Source organism: Petaurus breviceps, unplaced genomic scaffold (genome assembly GCF_028583685.1).
Source record: "Petaurus breviceps papuanus isolate PSGF00001 unplaced genomic scaffold, PetGlider_PUasm1.0 216, whole genome shotgun sequence".
Classification (NCBI taxonomy): Eukaryota; Metazoa; Chordata; class Mammalia; order Diprotodontia; family Petauridae; genus Petaurus; species Petaurus breviceps.
The window spans coordinates 1,189,471-1,210,728 of NW_027185867.1; the positions used below are offsets into that span (position 1 = coordinate 1,189,471).

The following is a 21,258-nucleotide window of genomic DNA, read 5'->3' on the forward strand; positions in this document are numbered from 1 at the left end:
GGGTGTATCAGTGTGCCTGGGTAATGTAATTCTCCATGTAGAAGCAGCTGAGGAGTTGGTTTCTAGGAGAGAATCTTAATGAACTATATATACACACATGCACACATACATACATACATACATACATATACATGTGCATACACGTATACACATATAGCCTTGACATATATGTATGTTCATATTTGTGTGTGTATGGTATTGGAATACATGTATATGTCTGTGTCTGTCTGTGTCTGTGGCAATTGACTGTTTCTTTGAAAGCTTGTTTACATCTGTCTGTCCAATGGTTGCCAAAGGGCTTTTTTGGTTTCAAGATTTCTTTGTGTTTTTTTTTCTGCTTCTGTGCCTCTTCAATTACATTAGCTTGAGTCAGGTGACTTAGTGACTCAGCAATAACAATATAGTTACAAAACAACTTTTTATAATAACAACTAAATCTGAGAAAAATTTTTTATGGTCCCTTAGGTTCTTTGAATGTAACTAAACTAGGAATAGTATTCACTTTGGTATCATCAAATAGCAAGCATAGGATATTCATAAGCAATTAGATAGTACCTAGGGATCATCCTAATGGAATTAGTGCAGGTAAATTTGAAAACAAGTCAGTGCCAAAAATAAGCAGCACAAATCACAAAACAACTGGAATTCATTATAAAAGAAAACTTAAATTAGAATTTCAGCAAAACACAAGTAAATAAAATGTGCCTAGAAATAAAATTTTACATAAAAAGGGAACTTAAATGTTAAAAAGAAAAATGCAATAAAATATAAAACTTTTATTACAGCTTTGATATACATCAGTATTAGACAATATTGGGCTTTATGTTACTCAGAGTTTATGAAGTATAAAATGAACAAGAAGAAAAATATTCAAATTTAAAATACACATTGGTAGAATGTCTGACCAATACAGCAAAAACCACAAGAATTATAATGATAGAGGAATTATATGTATTATTTTTACTTATATGGGTAGAATTATACATAGATTGTAATGAAGAGGAAAAAGATGTATGTATAAATGTATTTATATGTGTGAATATATATATGTATTACATAATTATATAAATTTTTAAAAGTGGATCTCAAGTGAGATTCCCTACTTAAAACACTAAGTGTCTTGGTATAACTGTGGAACATGAGTAATACTATCCTCCCTTTCCTCTCCCAACCAGAAAGGGCCCAGAGTCAAAACTTTCACAGACCATGCCTGCTGGATGGGTTCTTCCTTGATCAACTCTCTAATCAACTCTCTCCCTACTCACACCTGTTTTTTTCTTCCTTCCTCTCTCTCCTCACCTTGACTTTCTCCAGTATCAAGAAAGTTGAGTATTTAACCTCACGGTCTTTGCTCCTGCAATGAATCACCAGTGACAAAAATTAGGTTTGTTTTTGTCTAAAGGAGTAAAAGGTTCTGACTTCCTTTATAAATGTAATGGGGATCTGGTACATGTAGAGACCCCTTCAGCTTGTCTAGCAGATGTAACCTCTCTGTATAGAGGATGGTAGGGAGATGGCTTCTGAGATAATCCAGATGATATGAGGAAAGCATCTTGAAAAAAAATTAAACACAAAAACATTCTGTAATTGGCTTAATTTAGCTTATTACATGGTTGTGAACTACCTCTTTGTAATTGATTGGATTCAACTTCAGTTGTATCTTTACAACATTTGTGTCTTGGAAAGTTTGGTGATGCTTTTTCTTGTGATGAGAGACCATGTAATAGTGGGAAGGACCATAGGGTCCACTTCTCCTTTGAGGTCATCATATGGCCTGTTAGAAATGGGTCTTTGTGTGAATATGTATGTAGAGCCTATATCAAATTGCACACTCTCTTGGGGTCGGGTGAGGGGAGAGATGGGGAGAAAATTTGGAACTTAAAATCTTATAGAAGTAAATGTTGAAAACTAAAAGTAAATTAGTTTTTTTTAAAGCAATTGGGGTTAAGTAACTTGCTCAAGGTTACATGGCCAGTTATTTTTTTGTGGGTGCTGAGTATCTGAGGCTGGAACCGATCCTGGGTGTCCTGACGCCAGGACGAATGCTCTTACTGCACCACCTGGCCGCCCCAGTAAATTATTTTTTTTTTAAAGAAATTGAGCTTGGTCCATGGTCTTTTCACTTGTTTGTTTTTTTAATTCTAGATGCAGATAGTGGAGTCTATGATTTGGTCAGGAAAGCAAACCACAGGCATCTGAAAATTGGAATCCATATTAGATATTGCAGCCAGCCTAGTATCAATGCCCCGAGAAGCAAAGAGGTATCATTAAAAGTGACTCTCAGTATCCTAGTCAAATGGAAACAATCATTTGACAGACATACTGCATCTGAACAGAAACTTAATGAAACCAATGCTATGTAGGAATTAAGCTCAGTTTCAAATTTACTTCCTTAGAGACCAGGGTGGTGTAGGGGAGGATATACCTCAGAGAACTGGAGAAAATTCACATTTGTTATTTCTGCATCATTGAACTAAATATCCCTTTATAAAATATGCCCTGCATTAAAGTGGTTAAATGGAAGTGGGTTACTGATCCTTAACAATGAGGAGAACAAAGCCAATGGAGTTTTGGTCAAGTTGTAGCAGAGAAAAGAATTACCCTAATCTCTCTGAACCCTGAGAGCCTATGTGATAAGACTAGCCCTGAGAGATTTCCAGCTCTACAAACTAATACCCATGTGACTTGGAGTAAGTCACTTAATCTCTATTGGCCTTAGATCCTCATTTGCAAAATGAGATATTTGAACTAGATTACTTCTAAGATCCCATCAAGCTCCTAATCTGTTTTCCTAAGATTCTATAATTGTTAAATGATATTCAAATATTAGGTATCAATATTATACTAGAATTTAATAGTTATTTAGTTATTGAGCTAGATGTAGGTTTCTGGCACAGCAGCTCTATATGGTGTTATGGTCTCTTGTATAAGCTATGTGTATTACATGATAAATAGGAAAATTGTTTCAAAGAAGAAGTTGATTAATGAAAAAAAATTCCATACATTAGAGACATATTAGGTCAGGATAATATACTGTTCTTTAGTTCCATGTACTTATATCTGACTGACATATATCTATATATATCTATATCTATCTATCTATCTATCAACTTTAATTGAAATGATGTTATATTAATTTTATCCTTGAAAATATACTAAATTCAAAGATTTTATCTTGTTCACACTATTCTAAGTTATTGTAAATTATTTTATCTTATTCACACTATTGTAAATTACATGTTTGCACTCTGATTTTAACATTTTTTTCACAGTATAGAATAATTTTGTTTTGTTTCTTCAGGTCACTGATATGATGCTTCAGGACAAACCATATCCTGATTGGGGAAAATCTGCTAGAGCTTTCTGGAAAAAAGGAAATATCAGAATAATTTTGTTCTGGTAGGAAATTATTTTTTCCTATACATTTTATTAGACCTCAGATTTATGTAATTTATGTTTTATTGTTGGGAAGTATTTGAAGTGTAATGAAATACTTTAAAGCTATGCTTTATGTAAATAATTTAAATCATAACCTTGTTATTGTATCAATAGACAACATTAATATTCATCAAATCAATTCTGTTCTGACTCTAAATCCCTTTTGTCCTACCTTGTTAAGGTCCACTCCACCATATCAGCTCCCTTCAGCTCTATTCAGACCATCATCTCCCCATTCGTAACCTGTACTCTGTCTCTGGATCCTTTAGCTCTGAAAGGTCTTATTTTACCAGAGTCCAGGTCTCTGTGCTGCTTCCTACCCATTCCATATCATGCTACTGCGGGGGTAGCTGCCCCTCACCCCCACACCCTTCTAGTTTCCTTTTATATTTTGTTTTCCTTCATTAGAATATTAGTTACTTGAGGGTAGAAAATCTGCTTACTTATTTCTATATTGACAATACTTATTGCAGTGCCTGAAAGATAGCAAGAACTCAATAAATTATTTATTGGTCTATCAGTCTGTCTATCTGTCCGTCCATCCATCCATCCATCCATCCATCCATCCATCCATCCATCCATCCATCCATCCATCCATCTATCTATCTATCTATCTATCTACATATTTATCTACAAGCACTTGCAAAAATGTAGGCTAGGTAGGCTTTGGAAATTAAAAAAAGAGAATTATGAGAGTGGATCCATGATGGCAGAGTAAAATGAACATTGTTGTCCAGCTTGCCCAATATGCCTCTCTAAACAATTTTTTAAAAGTAAATCAAACCAAATTCTAAGTGGGAAAAAGTCATAGTGAGTTATTTTTTTTTTTCATTCCAGACCATCTTAGGGAAAGAGTGGGCACTGGTGTGGGAATTCTGGTTTGGAGTGGGGCATGTTAGATTCCGCACCAGTTGTGAGTCTTGGACATGGCAGAAGCAGCAAGAGTAACAGTGATACCAGAAGTACTCATCACCAAGGAACAACAAGGGATTTAATACCTGCTCAGAAAGATTATAGGGGACCCTTGTGCTATCACTAGGTGAAAGAAAAGGCACCACTTGACAGCTTCAGTACTCATTACCCTATTCTGGGGTAATTCCAGGACAGAGAGGAATGTACTTGCAAGGAAACAGGGGCCTTACTTGACCATGAGTTACAGTTCCAGGGCAGAGAGGAATTGTGGTAGAGGGAGCAGGGGCCCTTCCTGGGAAAGGACCAAAGTAAAGTCCAGGAGGGCAATAACCACCACTCTTCCTAGATAACACAACCTTAAAAGTGCCAAAATATTTTTTAGTCCTTTAGACCTAGCTAAGAAAGCAACAGAGTATAAAAATCACAAGACCAGATCAAACAAACTCTGCCCCAACACCCACCCCCACCCCAGGTGAGAAGAGTGGAACTCTAACATAAAGTCCAAAGTCAAGGAATAGGCTGGAAAAATGAGAAAACAACTAAAAAAGAGCTTGACATTAAAAAAGCTTTTATGATGACAGGGAAGCTCAAAAACTACTTGAAAACATATACAAACAAAGCCTCAAAGAAAAATGTAGATTAGGCATAAGATCAATAAGAATTTCCAGAAGAACTAAAGAAAGAGATTTTTTTAAAAGCAAAAAAGAATCTTAAAAATAAAATAAAATTAGCAGAGAAAAGGTTAGGAAAAGAAGTGAAAGAAATACAAGAAAATTTTGAAAAGAGAATTAAGAGCTTGGTAAAAAGAGGTACAAAAATGCTGAAGAAAATAACTCCTTATCTGTATCACAAAGAGATCATAAAAATGGGGAAAGGATCCACATGTACAAAAATATTTATAGCATCTCTCTTCATGGTGGCCAAAAATTGGAAATCGAGGGGATGCCCATCAATTGGGGACTGCCTGGATAAGCTGTGGTACATGAATGTAATGGAAAACTATTGTGCTATAAGAAATTATGAGCAATTTGATTTCAGAAAAACCTGGACTTATATGAACTGATGCTGAGTGAAGTGAATAGAACCAGGTAACATTGTACATAGTAACAACCACATGATGCCATGACTAATTTTCCTAGACTTGGTTCTTCTCAGCAATGCAAGGATCTAAGACAACTCCAAAAGACTCATGATGGAAAATGCTGTCCACATCCAAAGGAAGAACTATGAAGTCTGAATGCAGATAGAAGCATATTATTTGCTCTCTTTTTTCTTTTGTTTCTTCTTTCTCATGGTTCCTCCCATTAGTTCTAATGTTTCTTTACAATGTGACTAATGTGAAAATGTGTTTAATATGAATGTACATATAAAGCCTATATCAGATTGCATACCCCCTTAGGGAGAGGGCAGGGTAGGGGAGAAAATTGAAATTTCAAAAGCATATGGAAATGAATGTTGAAAACTAAAAACAAACAAATAAATAAAATTCAATTAAAAAAAGAAAATAACTTAAAAATCAGAATTGGACAAATTAGGTACAACTTCACTGAAGAAAATAATTCCTTAAAAATTAGAATTGGTCAATTGAAAGCTAATGACTTCGTAAAACATCAAGAAACAAAACAAAGCAAAAAAAAACAAAACCAAAAGAACAAAAGGAATTGAAGAAAATGTGAAATATCTAATAGAAAAAAAATGACTAACCTAGAAAATAGAGGAGATGTGATTTAAGAATTATTGGACTAAAAGCCATGATAAAAAAAAGAACCTGACATCATATTTCAAGAAATTAGCAAGGAAAACTTCAGATCTCAAAGAACCAGAGGGCAAAGAAGAAATGGAAAGAATCAATTAATCACCTCCTGAAATCCCAAAATGAAAATTCCCAGAAATATTGTAGCCAAATTTCAGAACTCATAGATCAAACAGAAAATACTGCAGTCAGAAAAAAAAGAATTCAAGTATCATTGAGTCACAGTCAGAATAACACAAAATTTAGCAACTACCATTATTTTAAAAAGTGGAAGGCTTGGAATATGATATTCTGGAAGGCAAATCAAGAATAATCTGTTGGCAAAACTAAGTATAATTCTACAGGGGAAAAATAGTCATTTAATGAAATAGAGAACTTCCAAGAATTCCTGATGTATTTGTAGTTTCCTAAACTACTAATATTCTAGTCAAATAGAAATTTTGACCTACAAACATTAGACTCAAGAGAAGCATGAAAGGGCAAACATAAAAAAGGAATCATAAAGGACTTAATAACATTAAACTATCTATATTCATATATAGGAATATAATAATATAACCCCAAAGAACTTTTTCATCATTAGGGCTGTTAGAAAGTTTACTTAGACAGATGGTGTGGGTTTCGGTCTATTATGTTGGGATGATCTCAACAGAAGAATTGAAGGTGAGAAAAAGGGATGCACCAAAAAAAAGGAAGAAAGGAGAGGAAGAATGGGAAAAATTTTCTCAAAAGAAATGTGTAAGGAAGAGTTTTTACAATGGAGGGGGGAGTGAGCAATGCTTGAACCTCACCCTCACCTAAGAGGGCAGAATATACATACATATATTTATGTATATACATATATACATGCATAGACAGTTGTATATAGAAATCATCTTAACTAAGAAGGAAGTAGGAGAGGAAGGGGCTTAGAGAAAGCAAGGGGTGATAAGAGGGAGGGAGGAGGGGACAGAGAAAAATAAAGAGGACAAATAGGAGAGAAGAGGATGGAGGAAAATACATTGTAAAGGTGAATGAGAAGAATTTACCTATAAAATGAAGAGGATAGCAGAAGGTATTAAAACCAGAAACCAACAATATGTTCTTTAGATGAGATGTACTTGAAACAGAAAGACATACACAGAGTGAAAATAAGGGGCTATAGCAGAATCTATTACACTTCATCTTGAAGCAAAAAAGGTAGGAGTAGCCATCATCGATAGGGCAGCTAGGTGGCACCAGGCCTAGAGTCAGGAAGAATCATCTTTGTGAGATCAAATCTGGCCTCAGACAATGATGACCTATGTGACTCTGAGCAAGTCACTTAACCCTGTTTGCCTCAGTTTCATCATCTGTAAAATGAGCTGGAGAAGGAAATGGCAAACCATTCGAATATCTTTGCTTAGAAAACCCCCATAACATGGATTAGACATGATTGTAAAGCAACTACACAACAGCAAAAGCTATCATAAATAACCTGAATTAAAGGAACTAATCAGGGAAACTACAATGAATTAATATCAGTGTTGAACATATTTATACCACATGACATATATCCTAATTCCTGAAGTTAAATGAATTATAGGAGGAAATAGAAAAACAATATTAATAGTGGGGGGGGGGTTATTTACCCACCTCAGACATAGATAAACTTAACCAAAAAATAAATAAGCAAATGAATAGAATTTTAGAAAAGTAAGACATGATGATTTACTGATAAAGATAATGACAATTAGACAATATAGCAAAAATTGTGGGATGTAGCCAAAGCAATATTTAAGGGAAAATTTAGATATCTAAATACTTAAATCAATAAAAGAAAGAAAGAACAGATAAATGAATTGAGCATGCAACTAGAAAAGAGAATTTATAATGCCTATCAGCCCAATTTGACAGTGAAAGTCTGGACATAGAATATATTTTGTACTTAGTGTTTTATAAAGGAAGTGGGAGAGGAATGGGTTAGAGAAGAATAATTAGTTATTATGCAAAGTTATGTTGAGAGGATCACCTTGATGGGCAAATGGTGAGGATGTATAATTTTTCTTTACCTAATCTGTTGATTTAAAAAAAAATCTCAAAGTTTTTTACATTTCTCTAGTAAATTATAACATTAGATGGAATCTAATAAAATGGAATATAGTAAGGATGAATGTAAATTCTTAATTATAAAAATTAATTTTTAATGATAGATGGGGAGGCATGGTAAGGCAGAAGTACTAAAAAAAAAACAAAAAAAGGATGAGCATTTTAGTGGATTACAAAGTAAATTGCCATCAGTGTGGTATAGGAGCAACCCCACTCCTTAAAGTGATCCTGGGCTACAAAGGTGAGAATTAGGCTGGATGTCAGGGGAGAAAAAAACTTCCCAAGAATTAGAAGTGTTCAAAGTTTAATGAACTGCTTTGGGAGATGGTGGGAAACCCCTCCTTGTAGGTCTTCAAGTAAAGGGTAGATTGTCCCTTATATGTAAAACGAGGGTAATAACTGTACCTACTTTCCAGAATTGTTGAAAGAATAAAGTGAGGTAATATTTGTAAAGTGCTTTACAAACTATAAAGTAGTATGTAAATGCTAGCTATTACTATTGTTATTATGAAATTAAAATGACTTGCGTGTAAAACCATGCAGGAAATCCACTTACACAGAGATATTGTCCTATGAAATGACCAGGGATTCAATAACTGACACATGAAATATTATGTGCATGCAAACTGTAAACATTTTAATCATGGTTTGAACTTAAAACATATATTCTAAATAACTGTTTTTTCGAAGTGTTATATAGTTCACATTTCATTATATTCAGTGGTCAGCCTGTATTCCACTTAAAAACATCTCACTACAAGCCACCTGTTTTTATTCATGGTTTTTAAAATTTTAGGTTTATTATCTTTCTCTTACAAATAGTAAAGTTAAAATATTTAAATTTTTGGAGGAAATAGAGTAGTTAAATTTCCTTTAAGTATCAGCAACAAAACCATTGTTACTAAAATATATGATGGATTAACTAAATTATATTTTTCTTGTTCTTAATGGTTTTTTTTTTTGCTTTTTGGAGGGGGGCAATTGGGGTTAAGTGACTTGCCCAAGGTCACATGGCTAGCTTTGTGTTAAGTGTCTGAGGCTGGATTTGAACTCAGGTCCTCCTGACTCCAGGGCTGGTGCTCTATTCACTGAACCACCTAGGTGCCCAATGTTTTATTTTCCCACAATTACATATAAAATAAATTTTAACATTTGTTTTTTTTTTATTTTGAGTCCTGAATTCTCTTCCATTGTCCTTCTCCTCCCCCCTCATTGAGAAGGTGAGCAATTTGATATAGGTTATCCATGTGGCGTCATGCAAAACATATTTCTATATTAGTCATGTTATGAAAGAAAACAGACAAAAACCCCCAAGAAAAATAAAGTTAAAAAAAACTTGCTTTGATCTTAATTCAGACTCCATTAGTTCTTTCTCTGGAGGTGAATAGCATTTTTTATCATAACTCCTTCAGAACTGTCTTAGATCTTATTATTATATATTAATATGTATTATATTAATATACATAATATATATATATTATATAGAAACTGTCTTATTATTGAGAACAGCCAAGTCATTCACAGCTGATCATTGTACAATATTGCTATCACTGTGTGCACTCTTCTCCTGGTTCTGCTCACTTCTTTTTGAATCAATTCATGTAAGTCTTTCCAGGTTTATCTGAAGTCTGTCTGCTCATAACTTCCTACAGCACAATAGTATTTCATCACAATAATAAACCACAACTTGTTCAGCTATTTCACAATTTGATGGGCATCCCTTCAATTTTCAATTCTTTGCCATAGCAAAAAGAGCTGCTATATTTTTGTGCATTATAGGTCCATTTCCTTTTTAAATAAATCTCTTTGGGGTACAGACCCAGTGATATTTCTGGGTCAGAGAGTTTTATAGCCCTTTGGGCATAGTTCCAAATTGCTCTCCAGAATGGTTGAATCAGTTTACAACTTCATCAACAGTGCTCTAGTGGCCCATTTTACTCACATCTTCCTCAACATGTCATTTCCCCTTTCTTTCATATTAACCAATCTGATAGGTATGATGTGGTATCTCAGAGTTGTTTTAATTTGCATTTCTCTAATCAATAGTGATTTAGAGCCTTTTTATGTGACTATAGATAGCTTTGATTTCTTTCTTTTTTTTAAGCAATTGGGGTTAAGTAACTTGCTCAAGGTTACACAGCCAGTTATTTTTGCATGGGTGTTAAGTATCTGAGCCTGAAACCGATACCAGGTCTCCCAACTCTGGGGCCAGTGCTCTTACTCACTGCACCACCTGGCTGCCCCGCTTTGATTTCTTCATCTGAAAACTACCTATTCATATCTTTTGACTATTTATCAATTGGAGAATGACTCATATTTTTATAAATTTTACATAGTTCTCTATATTTTTGAAAAATAAAACAATAACAGAAATATGTTATAAAAATTTTGCACAGTTGTGATTACTGTGTATTTTCTTCCCTTCTATTTCCCCTGTTTATCCTTCTCTTTCTTTTTCTTTCATTCTGTACCTTCTCAAAAGTGTTTTGCTTCTGACCACCATCTCCCCCAGTCTACTCTCCTTTCTATCAGCTCCTCTCATTTCTCTTATCTCCTTCCCCTCTTTCCTTATAGGATAAAATAGATTTTTATACCCAATTGAGAGTGTATGTTATTCCCTCTTTGAGTCAATTCTGAGGAGGGTAAAATTCAAGAAATGTCTGCCAAACTTCCCACTTCCCCATCACTATAAAAGACTCTTTTATATCTCTTTAACTTATTCCATTCTACCTTTCCCTTCTTCCTTCTCCCAGTGAATCCCTCTTTCCCACCCCTCAATTTTGTCTTTTTAGATATCATCCTAACTTAGTCATCCCTCTTTCTTATCCCTTTATTTTATTATTTTAGGATTTCATCCCATTATAGTCAACTCACACCTGTGACTTCTGTATACTATTTCTAACTGCTTTAGTAATTTTAAAGTGCTCAGGAGTTACATGTATCATGTTCCCACGTAGTAAACAATTTAACCTCATTGAATCCCTTATCATATCTCTTTTCTGTTTACCTTTTTATGCTTCTCTTGAGTCTTGTATTTGGAAGTAAAATTTTCTGTTCAGCACTTGGTTTTATATCAGGGATGTTTGAAAGTCCTCTATTTCACTAGAAATCTAATTTTTCCCCTGAAGGATTATACTCACTTTTGCTGGGTAGGTAATTCTTGTTTGTAATCTTAGCTCCTTTGCCTAACAGAATATCATATTACAACCTTTTCAATCCTTTCATGTAGAAGCTGCTAAATGTTGTGTTATCCTGATTGTTGCATAAAGACATCTCATTTTTTTCTTCTTGACCTGGGAACTCTGTTTGGCTATAATATTCCTGGGAGTTTTCATCTGAGGATTTCTTTCAGGAGGTGACCAGTGGATTCTTTCAATTTCTATTTTACCTCTGGCTTTAGAAAATCATCCCAGCTTTCCTTGATAATTTTTCTTTTTTAATTAATTAATTTTTATTTATTATTTTTAAATTATTTATTTATATGTTTTTAGTTTTCAGCATTTATTTCTATAAGATTTTGAGTTCTAAATTTTTTCCCCCTCCCTCTGCTCCCCCTATCCAAGATGGCATGCAATTTGATATAGTCTATACATGTACAATCATATTAAACACATTTCCACATTAGTCATGTGTAAAGAAGAATTAGAACTAAAGAGAAAAACCATAAGAAAGAAGAAAAGAAAAAAAAAGAAAAGAGATCATATGCTTTGATCTGCATTCAGATTCCATAGTTCTTTCTCAGGATCTGGACAGCATTTTCTATCATGTGTCTTTTAGAATGATCTTAGATGCTTGTGTTGCTCAGAAGAGTTAAGTCTATCAAAGTTGGTCATTACAGAATGTTGCTGTTACTGTGTACAATGTTCTCCTGGTTCTGCTCACTTCACTCAGCATCTGTTCATGTAAGTTTTTCATGTTTTTCTGAAGACCACCTGTTCTTCATTTCTTGAGGAACAATAGTATCCCATTACATTCATATGCCACAACTTGGACATCCTCTATATTTCCAATTCTTGGCCACCACCAAAAAGTGCTATAAATATTTTTGTATATGTGGGTCCTTTCCCCTTGTTTATGATCTCTTTGGGATACAGAAATAGAAGTGGTATTGCTGGTTCAAAGGGTATTCACAGTTTTATAGTCTTTGGGGCTTCCAAGACAGATTATGTTTCCCAATTTTTCTTCTATCTCTCTTCTTTGAGTTTTAAAATTCTTCTTGAGCTTCCAAGATGGGTTTTTGGCTCTGCAATCAGTTCTATTCCCCTTTGAGGTTTCTGATGTCATTATATTGACAATGTTGTCCTCTTCTGAATTTGTGTTTCAATCTTCCATGTCCCCATAGAAACTCTGTGGTCATTGTCCATTTCTTCTTTTTGCTCATACCTATTTCTTGGCTTTTAAAGTTGAGGTCATCTTCTGGAACATAGGAAGCACTGACCCAAGCTTCTTGTGCTGGGGGCCAGGTTCCTGATCATTGGCTTTGTGTGCTGAGGCCTAAGGTACTGGCAACTTGAGACAGGGATCTGGTAGTTATCAGTGCTAAACTGGGTTCAGCAACACTGAAACTCTGGGGGTGGGGGGTGGGGGTCTGGGCCCTGTAGAACACCTGATCATCTGGGCTGCTTTGCTCCCTGGAAGGTTTGGCTGTTGGAGGATGCCTGTCTACTTGCACTTGTGCTTCCTGGAGTTGTGCTGAAGCATGGAGAGGTTTTGATGCTGGAGGACATTTGCCTGCTAGTGCACGTGGTAGTTTTCCAAACTGGAGTCTACCAGTTCCCTTGCCTGTGCCCAGGCACTCTCAGTTGGGTGAGTGGGAGAGGGGCGGAGTGTTCTGGTGTTGGCGCTTGCCAGCTGTAGTCCTGGGTCTCAGGATCTCCTCTGGCTTGCTGAGGTGGGGCTTGCTGGGGCACCTCCTGTCCTATACTGCTCCTCTTCCACCAGAGCAAGAGGGACCTTTCTCATTAATCCCCAAAGCGTCTTAGGCTACAAAACTGCTGCACCCTGTCTTTCTGCTGGCTCAACTTTTTCAGGGTTTTTCCTGTGGCTATATTTTCTGGGTTTTAAGGGTCAAAAGGGGAGAGTGAGATTGACTTACTTCTTAGTCTACCACTAGGCTCCTAAAAGCCCCCAATCAGGACATTTTGGACATTTTGAAAGTAATACATAGAATTCATTATATACTTAAAAAACAACTGTTATGAGATGGAAATTCACAAGTTAATAAAAAATACTGTGTTCCTCTGTGTTTGTTGATGTTCTTTTTATGTTTAAATTCAAATTTAAAAAATTTTCAAAAGGGAAAGTAAACTTTTTCTTTAGTGGTTTCATTGGTGTATTTCTAAATAAATATATATATATATATTAATTTACCTAGTATTGTCATTTTTTATTATGTTGGCATGGCCCATCAATGAGTACTAATTTTTCTTGCAATTATTAAAGTCATTTTTAATTTCTTTGAGTAGTGTTCTGTAATTATCCATTGTATAAATCTCAAATTGTCTTGGTAGATTGGCTTTCAACTATTTTATGAATTTTGAAATTATTTTAAATGGGAATTCCCTTTCTATTATTTCTTTATGGACTTTGCTGTAACTTTTAAAGATGTTATTTTTTTGTCTATTGATTTATTGCTGTTTGGCCCACTCATTATTCTTCATTATTTAGGATGTCATTTTAAATCTCCATTTAAGTCTTTCTTTTTGCTTATATTTCTATAGAAGTCACTTCTTTTTGCATTATAATCTGTAAAGAATGGTTTCATATTTTTGCTTCTTTATTTTCAAAATTGTTGTGTCCTATGACATGGTCTGTTTTTATTAAAGGAACGGTATTGTGCTAAGAAATATTTATATTCTTGGGTGTTCTTATTCAGATGATGGCAGGATGAATGGATGGATGAAAAATCATTTGTTAAGTACTTACTATGAGAAAAGTACTAATAGAATGGTCTTTAGGGGTCATTTGCAAATCCAGTGGCAGTTTGCCTTTTTTTTTAAGCAATTGGAATTAAGTAACTTGCTCAAGGTTACACGGCCAGGTGTTTCTGGGTGGGTGCTAAGTGGCGGAGCCCGGATTTGATCCCAGGTTATCCCGACTCTGGGGCTGGTGCTCTTACTCACTGCGCTACCTGGCCACCCTGGAAGTTTGCCTTCTTTAATATTGTTTCCAATGAATTTCCAGTTCATTTCTGATGTTAAGCCATTTGACAATATCAAGGACTTTGGGACCTTTATTTTTTTGGGTTTTCAGTACTTGTGTTTGCTGAATAGTGCTGCAGCACCTGCAAAAACAGCTGTCATTCATATCTCTGGGGTTCAGGGAGAACTTCTGTTTCCAGGGCTCTTGGACTTTCTAGTGGTTTAGATCTCTTAGCATATTCCACTTATGGCCAACCGTGATGACCTTCAATGAAAATCTTTCACTAAATTCCCCAGCAGCTTCCTTAGCTCTTTATTTTCCTTTTTGTTTATAAGAAATAGTAAAATTTCTTAAATTATTTTTATTCTTTATATATTTTTACAATTCAATTAACTTTTTCTTTATTAATTTAGGTACTATACCAATTGTTTCATATGTGTTTAATATTTATTATTTATATTGATTTATTTCCTATGGTTTCTTTAGAATGTTGTATATCCCTTGTTTATTGATTCTCTGAACTTCAAGCTTTATTTTGTTTAAATAGCCTGATTGCAACTTAGTTGCAATAGCAAATTTTTATTCCAGCTTCTCATATTCTTGTATATGTGCCTTTACTTTTTAGATGAGTATGCTGGGTTTTATTTTCCTTTCTTTTTCTGTCATTTTTGTGATTCTTTAATCCATTCACATTTTTTTTTCTCCACATATAGACAGCGAAGTTTTGTTATTGCCTTGTTACATTGAATATACACTCTAGTGGAGATCCTAACCTCAGTCCTCATTTGGCTAGCTATATATAACTCCTCAGAGTTCTAGGGCTATTTGTGAGGGGGTCTTTGGATGTTTTTTTTTTATGGTGCCAATTTTAAATAGATTTTATTCTCCAAGGCAATTGCATTTCCACTTGTTTACAGTACTGATAAAATGCAATGTTGTTCACTTCTCTCCCTCTGCACACATTCAAGTATTCAGAATGCCCAGATTTATACAGTAGCTTTAATGTTACTTTTAAACTGCTACTGTCTTGGCTACAAATTTGAGTCCTTCAATTTTTAGAAAGCTGTGTGGAATGCTCTTTCTTCTGGTGTGTTTAGTCGACCTCTTTAATGGTAGGTCCAAAAGAAGCACCTCCAGATGGGGCTGCCCCACCCCCTGGGAACCCACCAGGCATGCCTCCTGCACTCTGGTACCGCTTAGTAATGATGGGGTTTCAGACCTTCTGCAATTCTTTCTGCTGATGCTCAAAATTTTCCTTCTCAGCAGTCTGGTTCTTATCCAGCCAGTTGATTATTTCATTACATTTGTCAAGGATCTTCTGTTTGTCTTCATCAACAATTTTGCCTTGCAGTTTTTCATCCTCTACAGTTGCTTTCATGTTGAAAGCATAAGATTCAAGAGAATTCTTGGAAGACACCTTGTCTCTCTGCTTTTCATCCTCAGCCTTGTATTTCTCAGCCTCCTGGACCATATGCTCAATGTCTTCTTTGCTCAGACTTCCTTTATCATTGGTGATGGTGATCTTGTTCTCCTTGCCTGTGGTCTTATCCACAGCAGAAACATTGAGGATGCCATTTGCATCAATGTCAAATGTTACTTCAATCTGAGGAACATCCCTGGGTGCTGGAGGAATTACTATGAGCTCAAATTAGCCAAGCAGGTTGTTATCCTTCGTCATTGCTCTCTCACCTTCATAAACCTGAATAAGCACATCAGTCTGGTTGTCCAAATAGGTGTAAAGGTCTGTGTCTGCTTGGTGGGGATAGTGGTATTGCGTTTGATCAGAACGGTCATAACTCCACCAGCAGTTTCAATTACAAGGGAAAGAGGAGTGACATTCAACAACAGGAAGTCCTGCACATTCTCAGATTTATCTCCAGACAAAATGGAAGCCTGGACAGCTGCATCATAAGCAACAGCCTCATCAGGATTGATACTTTTATTGAGCTCCTTGCCATTGAAGAAGCCTTGCAGAAGCTTCTGGATTTTGGGGATTTGAGTGGAACCACCCACCAAGATGATGTCTTGAATCTGAGACTTATCTAGCTTGGCATCTCTTAAGGCCTTCTCCATAGGGTCCAGGGTGCCATGGAAGAGATCAGCATTTAGCTCTTCGAAACAGGCTTGGGTGATTGATGTGTAGAAGTTGATACCTTCATAGAGGGAATCAATCTCAATACTGGCCTGGGTACTGGAAGAGAGGGTATGCTTTGCATGTTCACAAGCAGTGCAGAGACAGCAAAAAACCCTCTTGTTCTCACTGATGTCCTTCTTGTGCTTTCACTTGAACTCGGCAATGAAATGGTTGACCATGCGGCTGTCGAAGTCCTCCCCACCCAAGTGGGTGTCCCCAGCTATGGACTTGACCTCAAAGATGCCATCTTCAATGGTAAGAATGGGGACATCAAAAGTACCACCTCCAAGGTCAAAGATCAACACATTTCTCTCGGCACCAACCTTTTTGTCCAAGCCATAAGCAATAGCAGCAGCAGTTGGCTCATTGATGATTCGGAGCACATTGAGACCAGCCATGGTTCCAGCATCTTTGGTAGCCTGACATTGGGAATTTTTGAAATAGGCTGGTTCTGTGACCACAGCATTTATGACAGTCTTCCCAAGGCAAGCTTCAGCAATTTCTTTCATCTTGGTCAAGACCATAGAAGATACTTCCTCTGGATATAAACTTTTGGTCTCCACTTTGTACTCCACTTGGACCTTAGGCCTGCTTGCATCACTCACCACCGTAAAAGGCCAATGCTTCATGTCTGATTGTACAACTGCATCATCACATCTGTGACCAATCAGACATTTGGCATCAAAAACTGTGTTGGTGGGTTTCATTGCAACTTGATTATTTGCAGCATCACCGATTAAACGTTCTGTGTCGGTGAAGGTAACATAGCTTGGGGTGGTCCTGTTTCCTTGGTCATTAGCAATGATCTCCACTTTCCCATGTTGGAAGACTCCCACACAGGAGTAAGTGGTGCCAAGATTAATGCCAACTGCGGGTCCCTTCGACATGGTTGCTGAGGAGTTGGGGGGTCATAGCTGACCACTGTGGAGAGAGAAGGGCTGCTGCTGCTCTGAGTAGCTTTGGATATTTTTCTAATGGTATTGCCTTGAGTATGCATTCTAGTGTGATTCTAGTGTGTGTTTACAAATAGGATATTTACTTAAGATACAGCAAGAATAGAGCTGTATATATTTTCCCCTCTTAACTCTTGGTGGAATATGCTCTCAACTTCTTATCTCAGTCTCTGGGGAGAGGGCTGAAATTCAATACAAATTTCACTGTAACAAGTTTACATTCAGATAAAATTGTATGATTGATGGATGGAGGAGTCCATACTTTAGCTACTGCTGGCATGGGTCCTAAAGGTTTTTCCTGAAGGTCTCATGCTGTACTGACTGACTACATGTATTCTACTCCTAGACCTCCTGTTGGTTTGCTCTTTTGACTTTTTGAATCTCACATGTTCATAGCAATCTCTAGGTTCCTTTGTTTAAAAGGAGGAAAGCATGTGTAAAACAGAGGCAGAAGCAACAGCATGTTCATGTTCTCTTAGATCCATGCTTTCTCCTTTTGAGAGAGGGTCTGAGGCCTTTGTGACCCAGAGGGCTGCAGAAACTTGTACTCCTCCTCCAGTGCCAGCAAGTTCGGAAAGAATCCAAACCAAGCAATCTATTCATATGGAAAGTTATTATTGTTAGGCTTGTGTTTTCTTCCATTTATTTATTTTGTGCTGTTGATTTTTTGTCATCTTCTTTTAAATCATTTTTCTGTCCCCTTGATTTGTTTTGCTTACACTAGTTTGATGCTACTCTGTTCTTATAGGCTACACACACACATACACACTGCCCATTCCTGTTTGCCTAATATTTGTTAATGTCTTTGCATTTGCTTAAATTTTTCATTACTTTATTTATTTAATTATCTATTCAATTTCTCCACATGATTAAGCAATTAGTTTAAAATCTTCCAGACTATCCTTTAATTTCTTATTTTTCATAACTTTCTTTTCTTTTTCCTTTGTCAAAAGTTTTTTTTTTAATTTTATTTCCCAAATCATTGGTTTTCCTCCTTTTTAATAATTTCTTTATTTTATCTGTTGTCAGGAGGTTAAGCTTTTGAAGTCCCAGGTTTATGGGGCTCCATTTTTTTTGTTGCTTGTCCCTTTTAGAAATATCAGTTTATGAAGGATGTAGTGCCAAATGGAAACAGAACTAAATAATAGAAATCACCTAATTGTGAAATTAGTGAAAATGACAATTAGTGAATTGTTAAAAATTGTGAAGCCAGACCTATACTCACCACTGTACCAAAGATCATGCCATCCTGTCATCAATTCTATCCCCTTACTCCCAACACTGGGTGTCAGCTGCCCCTTAGAATAAATATATCCCTTCTCTTGGAATGAGATGTTGTCCATGGAGGCACAACATTCTCTCAGATAAAGCATCCTGCCAAGCCTTTTGTAACCCCAATCATGGCAGCTCTCCTGAGACTATTGCTGTGAATAATTTTAAGGGTCTAGTCACATAGTATAAGAACTCTCTATTCAGAACTAAACATTGTTTAATAAAGTAAAGCATAACATTCACAACAACATAACATAACTTATTACTAAGGTGGCATAGTTTTTTTTAAGACAGTCTTAAAAAACATGTCATTCAGTATATCTTATAACGTTCCTCGAAATCCCCACACAGCATCCCCAAAGTCAGGGTGTCTCAGGTTAGGGTTTTCCTAGCATAACACATTCTTAAGGGGTAGTAGTAAATACAAACACCATCTACCCCTAGGTCACAGTAAGTTACGATCTCCTCAGTCAATATAAAGTGTCCAAGTAAAGTCCTTTTTCATTTTGACATGAGGTTGATTTTCAAGTCCCATGGCTCTTCCTCTTTGGGCTGAGCACTCCCAGTTCTTACCTGGTTTCACATGACTCTTACCTGGATTCACACTTAGGCAGCTCTCTGATCCTGCGCCTTGTCTTACCTTACAGGAGGCTCTCTATTCCAAGCTCTTCTTGCTCCTAATGATAGCAGATTCCAGGGGCTCTTGCCTGCAACTTCTGTTTCTAGGAAGACAAAGCTTAACAGGGCTACAATAATATCTATGTACATTATCAGCATCATCATGTTGAAAATACCAACTTGGAAATGCAGAAACACAATTGATAGCAAAAATCTGATATCAAAAGAAGTTTATTAGGGAGAAATCCAGAGTAATTGATCACTTCTGGCCAGAAGTAGACTCTGCCCTTCTTGTAGAAGGAGAATTGGGGGGGGGGCGGTACAAAAGCAAAGCATGTTTTACACATTAATTTGGTGCAGACACTCCCTTCAGAAGATTGGTTGGTTTGTTCTTTTCTGGCTACACTTCCCCCATTATCATTCATTATTACTAATGAGGCTCTAATTCTGTTTGATAATATACATAATACATGAGGTTCATTAAGCAAATTCAGTAATAACCCTGGAATACCTGACCCCTTACCAGTTTAACCTAGGTGTGTTCTTATTTGGGCCCGAACATCCCAAAGCCACTGTCTGCTTTCTAATTGGTCAAATCCATCTAATGTTGCCAACTTCTTTTTATTTCACTTTAGTGTTGTCTAAGACCTCTATGGGAACTGGGAATCCAACTTCTTCCCAGGGCTATTGTCTGGTCTGATAACATTACTCTTATCAGTAGCCTTCTTTCAGCAATTTTTGCAGTCCTGTGGAAACTTAACCCTTTGCTACTTCTCACAATCCTCAGATCAACAGGCAGGGTTTCTGTCTGAGGAATCAACACAGACCAACAGACAAAGCTTCTTTCTGAGAAATCAACACAGATCAACAGACAGAGCACTGATATCACATTCTCTCCACCTGCTCTCACTCTCTCAGCTTTCCTCATATTCAGCTCTGCTCCTTCTTGCTCCATATTCCCCCACAAACTCCTTCCAGCCTTGGGCTCCATGTGATTACATTCAGCCTATTAAGATACATGGAAGATCTTCAAATTCCCATTACCATTACATTCTACTGTTTCTGACAAAAAAACTCTTAATTCAAACAAAGACTCTTAATTCATTCAGAGGGAGGCTCAGTCAAAGTCACTTGATTGGCTAAAACTCAATCCAGAAAAATAGCAAAAATTCCTACTTTGCTTGCCATTACACCTTCCAATACACAAACTCCTCCTGAAAAGAACACACTTTAATATATGTCTACTATAATAGGTATATACCACCTTCTCCACAGGAAGTTCTTCATTGCAACTCTTGCTACACTTCTCATTCTAGTCTACTAGTCATAATTCCTCCCTTCCATTGCCTTTACCTTATTCTTCTACAACATCTTCTCACTAAGAATTACCATCACTTCAAGGGTGCATCCCCTACTCTCCTTGCCTTATCAACTGTCCTCATTTATGCAACCACTCATTCTTCCATTCCCATCCACAGTGATATCAGTTCACATGTTAGAATTAGGGGACTTAGATCGTCATGCTAATTATCTAATTCTGCCACCTTTGCTTCTCCTGGATCTTTTAATTCACCTGAAATCTTTAGACTCTATTATCCTTTTCATCCCTTAGACCCTTATTAAAACTTGGTAGGAAGAGGTAAAAAAAGAATAATTATCTCATACATTGAAGTGTGAAAGGAAAAATTGATACAAAGGAAGCAAGCATGGATGGAGGGTTGGTAGTGCTGGAACCTTACCCTCATAAGAACTGGGTTAAAGAGGGAACATCGTATACATTTAGAAGGGTATAAATGTCTAAATTTATTAATTTATAAAAAAGAGGGCAAGGGGATAGGATAAGGGAAAGACTTTTAGAAGTGTGTTTATCCCTTAATTTCTCTTTCTTTCCCCCTTGACTACACACATCAAAACAAAAACATGAGAAAATCAATTTTGTTACCTGCCCTTTTTGTTAATTTTAAAATTCT

The 21,258-nt window shown here is 36.2% G+C and overlaps 2 protein-coding genes and 1 pseudogene across 6 annotated transcripts in view; 1 reads left to right on the plus strand and 2 right to left on the minus strand.

Annotated features, from left to right (window-relative positions):
• The window catches only part of TWF1 (twinfilin actin binding protein 1), a 372,084-nt gene that overhangs the window by 138,702 nt on the left and 212,124 nt on the right, over positions 1-21,258 (minus strand). The gene's annotated exons all lie outside the window — the stretch shown is intronic.
• Positions 1-21,258, plus strand: part of TMEM117 (transmembrane protein 117) — a 200,885-nt gene that overhangs the window by 94,616 nt on the left and 85,011 nt on the right. For all 4 annotated transcript variants that reach the window (XM_069094237.1, XM_069094238.1, XM_069094240.1 and 1 more), the window contains one exon: positions 3,302-3,399. In XM_069094237.1, the coding sequence (XP_068950338.1) occupies positions 3,302-3,399 (98 nt within the window). The remainder of the gene's footprint in view (positions 1-3,301; positions 3,400-21,258) is intronic.
• Positions 15,405-17,332, minus strand: LOC138165831 (heat shock cognate 71 kDa protein-like; annotated as a pseudogene).